Genomic DNA, 11,914 nt, shown 5'->3' with positions numbered 1-11,914 from the left:
TCCAACAGTGCATATCCAAATATTCTCACACATAAACATTTCTCTAGTGTTGCTATGGAGTCGTTCCCCTGTTTGGCTGTTAAAAAAAGCAGCACCATGTGGCCTTCATAGGAGATTTATTTTAATTGTTTGGTGTATTGCGGCCAAGAGAATGTCAGGCTATATGCTGGGTGTGTGCCGTCAGCACACTTGTGGATACATGTAATCATGTCGGCCCTTGGACGTGATCATGTGTGTGTGTAAGTGGGTGTTTGTGTTCAATACGCCACGTGCAAGCTGTGTTTGGATAGTAAGACAAACACAAATAACGGAGCATGTCAGTGTGTGTCTTTGCAGCAACCTGTGTATGTATTCTTGTTAAAAAGTGGGCGATGAAGATCATTTAAAAGCTTTCCACTTCCTGTTTGATGACTCCTCCTAATACATGCGTTAAAATCCTGGGATTTATTTGAGATTACTGTTCCAAAATCTCAACTCTTTTCAAAACTTCAAGTAGACTGAGGCTTCTAGAAGTCTTTCACAAACTGTACACTACTGCATGTCTCAACGCCGTCCTCACCCTTTTCTCCTTGTCAGCATCACCCGACAACCATCAACATGCAATCTCCTTTGTGTGTCTTTATTTTTATTTGCAGTGCGCTTTATAGAAATTCATTACACTGTCTGCCGCCAGCGTAGGCAGAAAACGATTCCCTCAGCTCAGCTGAACTCTCACCCTCCTTTAATGTAAACACTGCTCCTCAGTCACGTTTCTCCCATTAAGGTAATGCCTGCATTATGTATGAATCTAATCTCCTTAATCCAGTTGCACCATTAACCTCCAAGTCCTCACATGAAGAGAGAGAAAGAAAGACAACTCTTGGTACTTTGTAATAGATAATGTTAATTTAAAGCAATAGAGCAAATTAGATTACTTATAATCACTTATCACTTAAGATGCTTTATTGTCTGGCTGGTGCAGAGTTTAAGTATAAAAATATGTTTGTGTATATCTTCAGTCCAACTAACCCTAAGTGACATTTGGCCCCTGAGCCTAAACTCTTTAAAAAAAACCATAGTCCCATAAGCCAAATGCTTCTGACAGTTATTCATTTATTCATTCCTTCCTCCTCCCATTCTTAGTTTTTTTCCCCCCATTTTCCTTGGAAGCATATAAAGGGTGTTGCCATTACTGTTGTTTGTCTGTCTGCCTCGTCAGCCGTCATCTCTGTTGACGCATGGCACTCGGAGTTAAATGATTACCGTACGATTGTAAAGGGTTGCGGGGCTTTCTGATGGAGACCTGTCTCCTCAGCCCTGTAGGCTATCCCACGTCTGCAGTCTCCAGCTGGGGTGGAGGGGAGGGTTGAGGCGTGGGGGAGAGGTTGGGTGAGGGTGGGTAGGAGGGAGAGGGGCTTACCTGAATCAACCTGTCTTACCTGCCCTGAGGCCCCACCTGTCAACAACCCAGCGACAGTCACTTTCTCTTTCACTCTCTGTCACTTTCTGGCTCTATCTTTCCATCACTTCCTCTGCCTCTGTATCTCTCCTTACCCATTTATCTCTCTGCCTCTCACCCTCTCTACTCTTTCACTTTACCTTCACTTCGACACTACAAAACAAATAACTCTCACCTGAGCAGATGTGCCTCTCAACGCCTGTCATTTTCACTTCACAGCAAGTTATTGGGAACAGCTTTGGCCATTGGACCCAAGGAGACTATTTGTCTTGGCAAGTTCTGATCTAACTCAAAACTCAAATAAACTCTGGAGAACAACTTAAAGGTTTGTGAGCCTTGCCTGTTTGTATAACACCAAGTTTAGACAGGTCATCCTTTGAGAGACAGGGTGATTTCAGGGTAGGTTTACCAAATTTTCAGTAGCTCAGGCTCTGTGTTTATAGCTCTTGGTTCAGAGAGGAAAAGATAAAAAACAAACTATCTGACCTTTCTTGCCATTCTCTCAAAGCATGTCAAGGGCCAAGGAGTGAGCAAGGGTGATGCCGTGACTGTTTGATGCAATAATAAACCCACAATGCATAAAGCCGCTCTTCCACATAAACAGATGGCAGTGGCACCGGCAGAGCGCTACGTGACTCTGGACTAAGGACTACTAAAGCAAAAATGTTATTCCCAACAATAAATCTGAAGACCGTAGTAGAATAAAAACTGGTCTGTGAGTTTGGATGTTTCCTGTCTGCTCTGAGTACGTATGCACATGAGTCACACTCAAACGTGTTCGCTAAAGAAAACAAACCAGTTGCTGCTCAGTCTGGACGCCGAGGCCACATCTTTCTGCCTCCCTCGCTCCCGGTTTTTTCCTGTCTGTCTCTCTGTCCACATGAAGACGTCAGCAGTGTGGAGAGCATTTGGTTTGGGTCAGCTCAGTCAATCAGTCGATAAGGATCTTTGTCACAGTGCAACAAGGTGCAACATCCAGGCAGCTTTGAAGTAAATTTAGGAGGAATCTGGTCTAGTCTGTGACTAATTTTCTCCTTCACAAATTGACAGACGGCTGATGACTTAAGTAAAAGTACCAACGACACAATGTAAAAGTATTGATTTACAAGTAAAAGTCTTGCATTCAAAATCTTACTTTTATTATCAGTTTTTTAAGTGTAAAAGTACTTGTTCTGCAGAAAAATTGCCTCTTTAATTGATATATATTATAACAATATATTAAGAACAGCATTTCACTCCTTTGGATGGTAAAAGTGGAGTTAGTTTTAACTACTATTTTGTTATTATAGGTAGTTTAGTTCACCTCTCACAATCATCACAACATCGATACCAGCACAACAGGCGACTTTAGGCTATCAAACAAATTCAATAGCATTTTTTAAATAGACGTTTTTATTTTGAGCAGTGGCCTTAGAGTTCATTGACTTGGTCTGCTGAGCTAATACACTAGCTTCTCAAACCCCAAACAATAACTTAAAAAGGACAGTAACACTGCAGATACACACCCACATGCATCAGTTATATCAACATGCTTGGGTCTTGCCACCCACAGATTATGGTATACAAGGCTCAGACAAACACAGAAAATTGTTTTGTGGCAACCTTTAAATGTTACCCGTTGTTGTACTGTGACCGCTACACGGTGTGGGGAAGCCCCGTTTTTCAGTGCACTGCCGATGACTCATCAGGAGCTGAAAGGTCAGAGGTCGGATCTTTTGTCACAAGCATCAAACAAACAGGCCGGGGGCCCAGTGAGTCACACATCCTCTGGGACGCGGTGGGGAGGGCTTTGTGCTGTGTTTGGTAATTGTCTCTCTGTCACCTACCACCTTCAGGAGGCGACAACAGGCAGATAAGCAGACAGAGCGGCCATTCGATGCCAGGCCCTGTTTCTGTGTGATACGCTAACACCTATCCTGCTCCGTAGCTTCGGGGGTAATATGACAGAGAGGGACGCCTGCAGTGACTGTGAAATGCGAGCAGATTGTTTTTCAAACATCGTCACCGGGGCCTTAAGCTTTAGTAGGTCAGCTCCCACAGTAAAAGAACTTGTGATCTTAGCCACATAATCATAGCTACGCCGCTAACACAAGGCCAGCATTCCACGGCGGCATTCCTGGACTCCTCTGAACGGAGTAGAAAACTGTCTGGCTGCTTCAGCGCAGCAACAGGTGGTGTGATGTAATCTCCTGCATTGTATTGTAATGGGCTGTCTTAGATTTCCAATAAGTGAGCCGAAGTTTATGATGAATGCTGAGTCGACGTGTCAAGTATTTAAACAGATAGACAGTAATGGATGTCTGCATCCATGGTTTCCAGAATCCCATTAGATCCATTTGGCTTTTCATGCATGTCAATTAGTCCAAAGATTTTCACCAACCCCCTTTACATTGTGTCGTACTGCTGGCAGATTTTTATCCCTCTAATGCCAGTTTGTCTTTTCCCTGGCGCATCTCACCCTGCGTGTAAAAGGTCAGGCCGTACATTCCTGCTGGCAATACTTTAAAAGCTGGGAGAAAAATGACATTTATCAAATAGCCTCCTAACTGTTCTCTCCTCCTCTTCACATCACTCTAAGGCTATGGGCTAATAGTCAACATGTCACTCTGCCCAAGACGATCAGGCCTCCGCTTTTCTCCCATTTAATTATCAACTCTCCCTGTGTGTTCTAGGCCCAAACATTTCATTTTTTATCATCTTAAAATCCTCCCCTCTCTCCCCATCCCGCTCGGCAATATATAACTGTGATAGCTCCAAAATAAGCAGGTCCTCTCTCTCTCTCTCTCTCTCTGTCATCACATTATTCCCTCCTCCCCGTCCTCTCTCGCTACATTATGTAACATGCAGGCTTTGGCAACTGTCATCGTCCACCCTCTAATCTTGGTCCGCCCATCATGGGAGCACACAAAGCTGAACACACCTGTATGCTAATACAAGGGGATTGCACCACTGGCCGGTGTGGGAGTCGCCCAGGAGGAGAGGAGGTGTGACGGAGGAGAAGGAGTGTCTGTCTATCTGTCTGTCTCTCCTGTCTCCCTGACTGACTGCCTGGCATTGGCTGCTGACAAATGCCAGCAGAAAGCTTGGTATTTGCTCCCACGTACAGTATGTAGGTGTGAGGATTCTCTCTCGGTCTCTCTATTTTCTATTTTTCTATCGCCCTAACCCTTCCTGCCCACCTTCTCCATCTCTTTTTCTAAACCTGCCTCAATCTCCTCGAGATTTATACATCTCTATTCTTTCATTCTCTCTCTCCCCCTCTCGTTTATGTTCCAATTCCTCGTTCACCACCTCTCTCTTTTTTTTTGGCTTCCCTATCTACTTCCTCCAGTATCCACCAGCGCTTGTGCAGGGTGTGTTTGTGTATGTGAACAGGGGCGTGGTGGCTGCGTAGGTAAAGGGAGAACCTTTCTTTCTCGCCGGCTGGCAGAGCGTTGGAGTTTCATCAGGCGAGGACTCCTCTGGCTGGTTTGTGTGGGCAGCAATGGGGAACACACTAAGGAGAATGAACTGGCTGACTCAAACACACACACACACACATATCATGCACATCTACATCCATACACACGCAGACTAATTCTCCTTCCCCTGCCCTTACAGCATCTGGCTTCCACCCCCTCTATGCATCAGAGTGAAGGGAGGCCCAAACAGCCAACGTGAACTGTTTATCATCTTTATTACTTTATTACTTTTCCGACAGTTTTCCCTAACCTGATTTTATTACATTGTCATCAGATGATGAGTTTCTCATCTGCTCTCGCTGCTCTTTCTTCTTTGCTTTGCCACAAACTTATCGACCTTGTTATAACTGACGCAGGAAAGCAGCGGCGGATGCAGACAAGAGTTTAGATTTGGAATCACCACCGTTGCCACGCAGTTACAGTCTCTTGGTGCAACTCACCATCATTACGTCCGGAGCTTCTGGACTTTGTTTCACCAGTTCTGGAGACACACTGGCTTCTCTCTCTGCTGAAAAACAAAACACAAAGTCAGGTTTTTGGAGCAAGTGCACAGGGAGCACCATTTTCCTTCTAAAATCCGACAGTGCTGTGCAGTGCCACATTCCTTCCAAGGTGATTAGATTTGAGCATTTATATGTATCTCACTGTATGAATAAACAACATTACACATCCTCCAGCTGCGCCCTCTACTTCAGGCTTATTTGGATTTTGTGACTGAGCCTCTGCTCCACATCATCCATAATATATGACAGAATTTTGCTATCAGTCTAATGGGGGTAAACAGAAAGATTTGCCAGAGGCTCAATGGGAAACGCCTGGGAGGGAATCCAATCCAGTAAAGACCAAAAACCTTCAGTGGTGTGTGTACCTGAATCATGTCTTGTTTCCATATCCGTCCACTCATCCAGTGCAGTGAAATATTATTTTATACAGGAAAAGTCTTACTGTGATAATTGTGACACCAGCCCCTGTAGATGAAGGGCAGTTAAACGGTTTAAGGGCAATGCAATCACTTTTTTAAAATCTTAATCAAATTATATTAAAAGAACGGAGAGTCTCACCTGCACTGCCCTCTCCAAAGCAGCATCCCTCTTCCCCCCCTTTCTCTCTCTCTCTCTCTCTCTCTCTGGCCACTTCACAAAGTGTCCTGCCCGCGATGTTTCCCGATGAGGTTGCTCGCATATAGATCCAGTCAGCAGCAAGGGAAACACATTGATTTGCCGTCAGCATCCACCGAGGAGTGCTGGCGCGCCAGCCGTAGCTGGAGCAGCCGAGGGGGGACATCGGCATCCCGCAGGCGTCCTGGCAGCTGTGCGCAGCGTTGTTAATTCGGCCCATTAGGCCGCTGAGTGGCAGAGAGATTCCCCGAATATTGAGCCGGGGACACCCCTCAATTAGACGGATCGCCCCGCACCTCGTCAGCATCCGCGGCTATCTGTTCTCATTAATCAATGACACAGCCGAGAGAGATGGAAAGTTCATTTAGAGCAAGTTTGCTACCAGCCAGCAGATTGCACAGTATTATATTTTTAAGCTCGTAGCCTAAGAAATGCACCCGCTAATATCAAATGAAAAGAAATACATTGAAAAAGTCAGCTTATTATTCATAATCAATAAGCCGAGTCCTATATGCATGGCAATATAGCCTGCAACCATAACACCGTGTGATAATATGTTACAGTGTTAAAAAAAGAAAAGTTAAGTCACTTATTCATCGACTTATATATGAAGTTGTATTGTTTATTATGGCTTTCTGGTGTGTATCATAACATAAATGTTGCATTGGTGGTTAAACACGTTTTGTTTGGCGCACAAGCACGCCGACTTCACCTTTCAAACATTAACCAGATGAATTGAGTCTAAAGCAGTCCGTCTGCTGCACAAAGTCTTTCACATAAAGTCGCATAGTTCAGCTGAAGCTGTGCTTTTAAACAGAGAAGCGGGATTCTGCTGCTGACATTAGTTATTATGAGCGCTGGACATGATTTGCACTCCAGCCTCTCATTCACTGCCAAGCAGCGATCAGCGCTGCCTCAGGAAGTTCCAAATAAGGACAGGGAAATGGAAACCCACCGGAATAGGTCCTTATGTAGTCACGACCTTATAAGGCACGGCGGAGCCGGGCTTTCCGGCAGCAGCGGAGCCTGCTGCACAGATGGGAAATCCAAATCAAATCTATGGTGCGACGGGGACAGAGCAAGAGTTATGCTGCTGTCTCACGGAGCTGTTCGGCTATGAAGATACATTGATTCAGGGCAGAGGAAGAGCGGCTTTGTCTTCGCAATTTACTGCTAGAGCTTAATATAAAGTCTCTCCTCTCTGCTTTCCCCAGGCCAGCGTCATGTGTCCTCCGCTGCAGTGCCTAAATATGGGCTTCCTCCACTCCATATATGGACATCTACGTCACAGCAAGAGGGTATATAACGAGCAGGGAAACCTCTCAGCTCAGAGAGAGCCCTGAGAGCCCACAAGAGCAACTGTTAGAGCAGAGATAGATAGACAAACACATAGAACTCCCTTTCTGCGAAATATCACAACAAAAGTACAAAGTCCATTCAAAACAACATCCATCCAAGAGGGTCAAAACCTAACTGGATAAGTCATTTAATAATTAGATTAAAAAGTCAAGATTTATCTGTTGATTCATTTCGATGGATGTTAGGGAATGAGTATAAAGGACACTTTTGATTTTTTCTAAAAAGACAAGTGGATCTTAACGCATCTCTGAGAGAAAAAGGAAAACAACAGGACAACTGGAGAACAAGAGTCACGGAGCAAGACAGAGAACGGCATCTTCCCCGACATCAGCAGAAGTGTGCAGCGCTCCCTGAGCTGGGCGAAGTGATTACCTCCACCTGTGAGGCACCGCTCTGCCAGTGTGCGTTCAGCCTCCCCGCACTTATCACCAGCACCCAGCGCAGCTCCAGCACCAGCAGAGGATGGCTGCAGCCAAGACCGAGATGATCCTCCCAGCCCTGCAGATCTCCGAGCCTCTGAGCTTCCCTCACTCCCCCATGGATAACTACCCCAAGCTGGAAGAGGTGATGATGCTCAGCTCTGCAGGGACCCCCTTCCTCACCGCCTCTGCACCCGAAGGCGCAGGCTTTGGCTCCGGGGAGCCAGGAGATCAGTACGACCACCTTGCTGGAGGTAAGATCTGGAGATTTGCCTCTTTTGCCTCTGGTTGTCTGTGCTGCATGTACAACTGAGTTTAAGATTACAGCACATCTGCTGAGCTAAACTAAATCAAGAGAGGAGTAAAGATGAATAAACAGCCGCGTAACTTTACTTACTTACTTATTTATGTTTTGCTGTGTATTATTAATTCACATTATTAATTGATAATTTTACTGCAGCTGACATAAGATTTTTACTTATAAGTCTAAATTAATTTGTTTCATAATGGCTTGTGGTGGGAAATTTTACACATTTGGATTTTAGCTGACCAAACACATGAATATAATAATAATAATAATAATAAAAATCCACAAGTGAACAGAGACAAGGAAATTAAAAATACATCTTAGTTAATATAAATGTATTGACAGCTCTAAATCCATGTCAGCTCTTGTACTCAAACACTGCTCAGTCACCGCATGCCTCTAGACACTCCTACAGCTCAATTCAAATTGCATTCCTAAAACCAGCTGAACTGCAGTTTCGGTAATCAATTGCCTCGGGCTCTGTGATGGGCTTCAAGAATGTGTGTGTGTGTGTGTGTGTGTGTGTGCAAGACAGGAAGACAGAAAAAATAAAAGAGAGATCGAGAGAGTGTGAGCATAGGGAAATGCACAGCAGCTCTTGTCGAGGTTTGGAAGTGTCCGTTTTAGAGTTTAGGGGGGAAGAGTTTAGTTGTAGGGGGTTTCTCTGCGTGGGCACCTGACTGATCCGTCTCAAAAGAGACGAGTGACACACTGTCCATCGCTCTGGCAGGATTCCCCCTCTACCTCCCTCTGGATATTGACAGTTTGATTAATGTCTCCTCTTTCTCCTTGCTCCCTGCAGATACGTTACCTGATATCCCCTTCAACTGTGAGAAGTCAGTGGGAGAGCAGACCTACTCCACCCAGAGGCTCCCCCCCATCTCTTACACAGGCCGCTTCACCCTGGAGCCCGCCACCACCTGCAGCAACAGCCTCTGGGCGGAGCCCATCCTGGGCCTGTTCACTGGTCTGATGGGCAATATTACCCCCAGCTCTTCCTCTGCTGCCTCACAGACCACCTCGTCCTCCTCTTCATCCATCCCGTCCTCTTCCTCCTCTTCTACCTCCTCATCTCAGAGCCTCAGTTCCTCCATTCACCACAGTGAGCCCAACCCCATCTACTCAGCCGCCCCAACCTACTCCAGCCCTAACTCTGACATCTTCCCGGACCAGGGACAGTCTTTTTCCAGCTCAGCTGGATCAGTGCAGTACCCTCCTCCGGCTTATCCCAATGGCAAGACCTGCAACACTAGCTTCCCTGTGCCCATGATTCCTGACTACCTCTTCCCTCAGCAGCAGGGAGAGATCAGCCTGGTGCCCCTTGACCAAAAGCCCTTCCAGAGTCAGTCAAGCCAGCCGTCCCTCACTCCTCTGTCCACCATCAAGGCCTTTGCCACCCAGACTGGTTCCCAGGACTTAAAAAGTGTCTACCAGTCCCAGCTAATTAAGCCCAGCCGCATGCGCAAGTACCCCACCCGGCCGAGCAAGACACCTCCTCACGAGAGGCCCTACGCTTGCCCCGTGGAGACCTGCGATCGCCGCTTCTCCCGCTCTGATGAGCTGACTCGTCACATCCGTATCCACACGGGCCAGAAACCCTTCCAGTGCCGCATCTGCATGCGCAACTTCAGCCGCAGCGACCACCTGACAACGCACATCCGCACTCACACTGGTGAGAAGCCCTTCGCCTGCGAGATCTGCGGACGCAAGTTTGCCCGCAGTGACGAGAGGAAGAGGCACACAAAGATCCACCTAAGGCAGAAGGACAAGAAAGCAGAGAAGGCAGGAGCAGTGGTGGTGACAGCGGTGCCGGTGTCAGCTGCTTCGCCTGCCTCCAGCTACCCGTCTCCCATCACCTCCTACCCATCTCCAGTGTCCTCTTACCCCTCTCCCGTCACCTCCTGCTACTCTTCTCCAGTCCACACTTCCTATCCATCTCCTTCCATCGCCACCACCTACCCATCAGTGTCCATGTCCAGCACCTTTCAGTCCCAGATGGCCTCCTCCTTCCCCTCCTCAATCGCCTCCCACATCTACAGCTCCCCCATCCCCACCCCGCTATCAGACATGCAGACCACTCTCTCCCCAAGGACAATCGAGATCTGCTAAGAAAGAGAAAAACTTTTTATAGTCTCTCCGCACCTCTCCTTCCTTAAGGTTCTTGGAGGGGAAAGAAATCAGCATCAAAAGACTTTGTTTTTTCTCCTCCAAAAAGCACTTTTTTTTGTCTGCTCCCTGTGCAGTGTTAGGTGAATTTTGAGATTTACCTGAAAGAGAGAAAAAGAAACACGTCAAGGACTGGGCAAAGACAATAGAAGATGAAAAGGGATTTCTTTTTGTCTCTGTAAAACAAATGCAGCTCTTCAAATGCGTAAGGGACTCAACAGATAGAGCGTAGAAACCGCCACTGACAGGTCTCTACTATTAGGTACACAGAAACCAAGAGACAAACAGATTGCCAGCGGTGGTGGTGCTAAGGCACGAACGCCCTTGAAGGCACTCCATACAGTAGGCTACAAAAGACATTGAATGATATACATAAGCTACCATATATGTATATTGTACATGTGCCATGTTTCGTTTTTATCATTCTTTGGTACCATTGATGTGAAAAATGATTTGCATATTTGCATTGTATTATTTGAAGTGAGCAGGGCCATATTTTCTACATACTTTCTCTATTATGTAGTGATGATGCTGTGATACGTTTTGACATTGTTTGAAAAAAAAGCACTTAAGTATTCAAGCATGAGTAAGAGTGATGTTAGTTTCTGTTTGTAAATATCATCCACTGGTACTATCTCTTTCTCTCTTTCTCACATGTAACGTATCGCTCGGTTATATGGAAAAATAGAGAAAAGAAAAAAAACATTTAAAAAAAATAACTAAACAACACAAACGCTCCCGTTATTTGGTGCCTTTTTGTGAAGCCTTGCTGATGTTGTGACTCGGCTGCGTGCGAGAGAGGATGCACTGCATCTCGCCTTAAGGTTGAGGGAATATTTTTGTTACAGAATGTAAGTCATACTCAGAGGGAGGAAAAGGGACGAGCTATGAGGGCACCGCTTCATTTCATTAGAATGTAAGCAAAAAAGGAGAAAAACTATAAAGTATATTTTTGTAAAACTTAAGTGTAAATATCCACATCTTCAAGAGCTGGAATGTTGAAGTTACCTACTGAGTAGGCATGGGATTCTTTTGTATGTTATATACATGCAGTTCATTATTTTGTGGTTATCTTAATTTTGTATTTGTGTTTGTTAAAACAAGTGACTGTTTCTGGCTTCTAAACACATTGAATGCGCTTAACTGCCAACGGGATATTTGGTGTAAGATATCCTCCCAGAAATGAAATATAAATAAAAATATAAATATATATGTATATTTGTTCTCCACTTTATTGTCCAACTTCTGTCCTTTCAAAGATTTCCACTGATACTTCAAAAAATGTCATACGGAGTCATTACAGTACATCCTACCCTTCATTTCATCATGTACATCCTCATACATTAACATCATACATTCCGTCATCTTATACGTTAATTGCATGCATATTATAAGTGTAGATTAAAACCACAACTTCCCATCACTGAGCGACACCCTTTGATTTGAGGAAAATCTGCACAGCATGATCTTATGGAAACTCTGTTTCAATCGCTGTTCTCCAGTTGAACCCCTGTATTAATGATAAAACTAACGCATGACTCCCATGCCTATAAACACTGGAGATGAGGAATTCTTATCTAAATCCAATATGCTCTTGAAGATATTAAGCTTATCTAAATTTCCATTTTATTTAAGATTTTATCATT

The 11,914-nt window shown here is 45.1% G+C and overlaps 1 protein-coding gene across 1 annotated transcript; it reads left to right on the top strand.

Annotated features, from left to right (window-relative positions):
* The first annotated feature begins 7,376 nt into the window (after window positions 1-7,376).
* On the top strand, window positions 7,377-11,461 carry egr1 (early growth response 1). Its single transcript, XM_054597496.1, has 2 exons — window positions 7,377-8,049; window positions 8,905-11,461. Exons 1-2 carry the CDS (start codon window positions 7,839-7,841, stop codon window positions 10,209-10,211), a joined length of 1,518 nt encoding a protein of 505 aa, XP_054453471.1. The 5' UTR covers window positions 7,377-7,838; the 3' UTR covers window positions 10,212-11,461.
* Window positions 11,462-11,914: the final 453 nt, after the last annotated feature.

The sequence above is a fragment of the Anoplopoma fimbria genome, chromosome 4 (genome assembly GCF_027596085.1).
Source record: "Anoplopoma fimbria isolate UVic2021 breed Golden Eagle Sablefish chromosome 4, Afim_UVic_2022, whole genome shotgun sequence".
In the NCBI taxonomy this organism is placed as follows: domain Eukaryota; kingdom Metazoa; phylum Chordata; class Actinopteri; order Perciformes; family Anoplopomatidae; genus Anoplopoma; species Anoplopoma fimbria.
This window is presented reverse-complemented; position numbering and strand designations above follow the sequence as displayed.

Bases quoted from the DNA above. Each gene is read 5' to 3' on its own strand.
- egr1 (XM_054597496.1), top strand. From the start codon at position 7,839: ATGGCTGCAGCCAAGACCGAGATGATCCTCCCAGCCCTGCAGATCTCC. The intron at 8,050-8,904 runs GTAAGATCTGGA...TGCTCCCTGCAG, and splicing joins GTACGACCACCTTGCTGGAG to ATACGTTACCTGATATCCCC.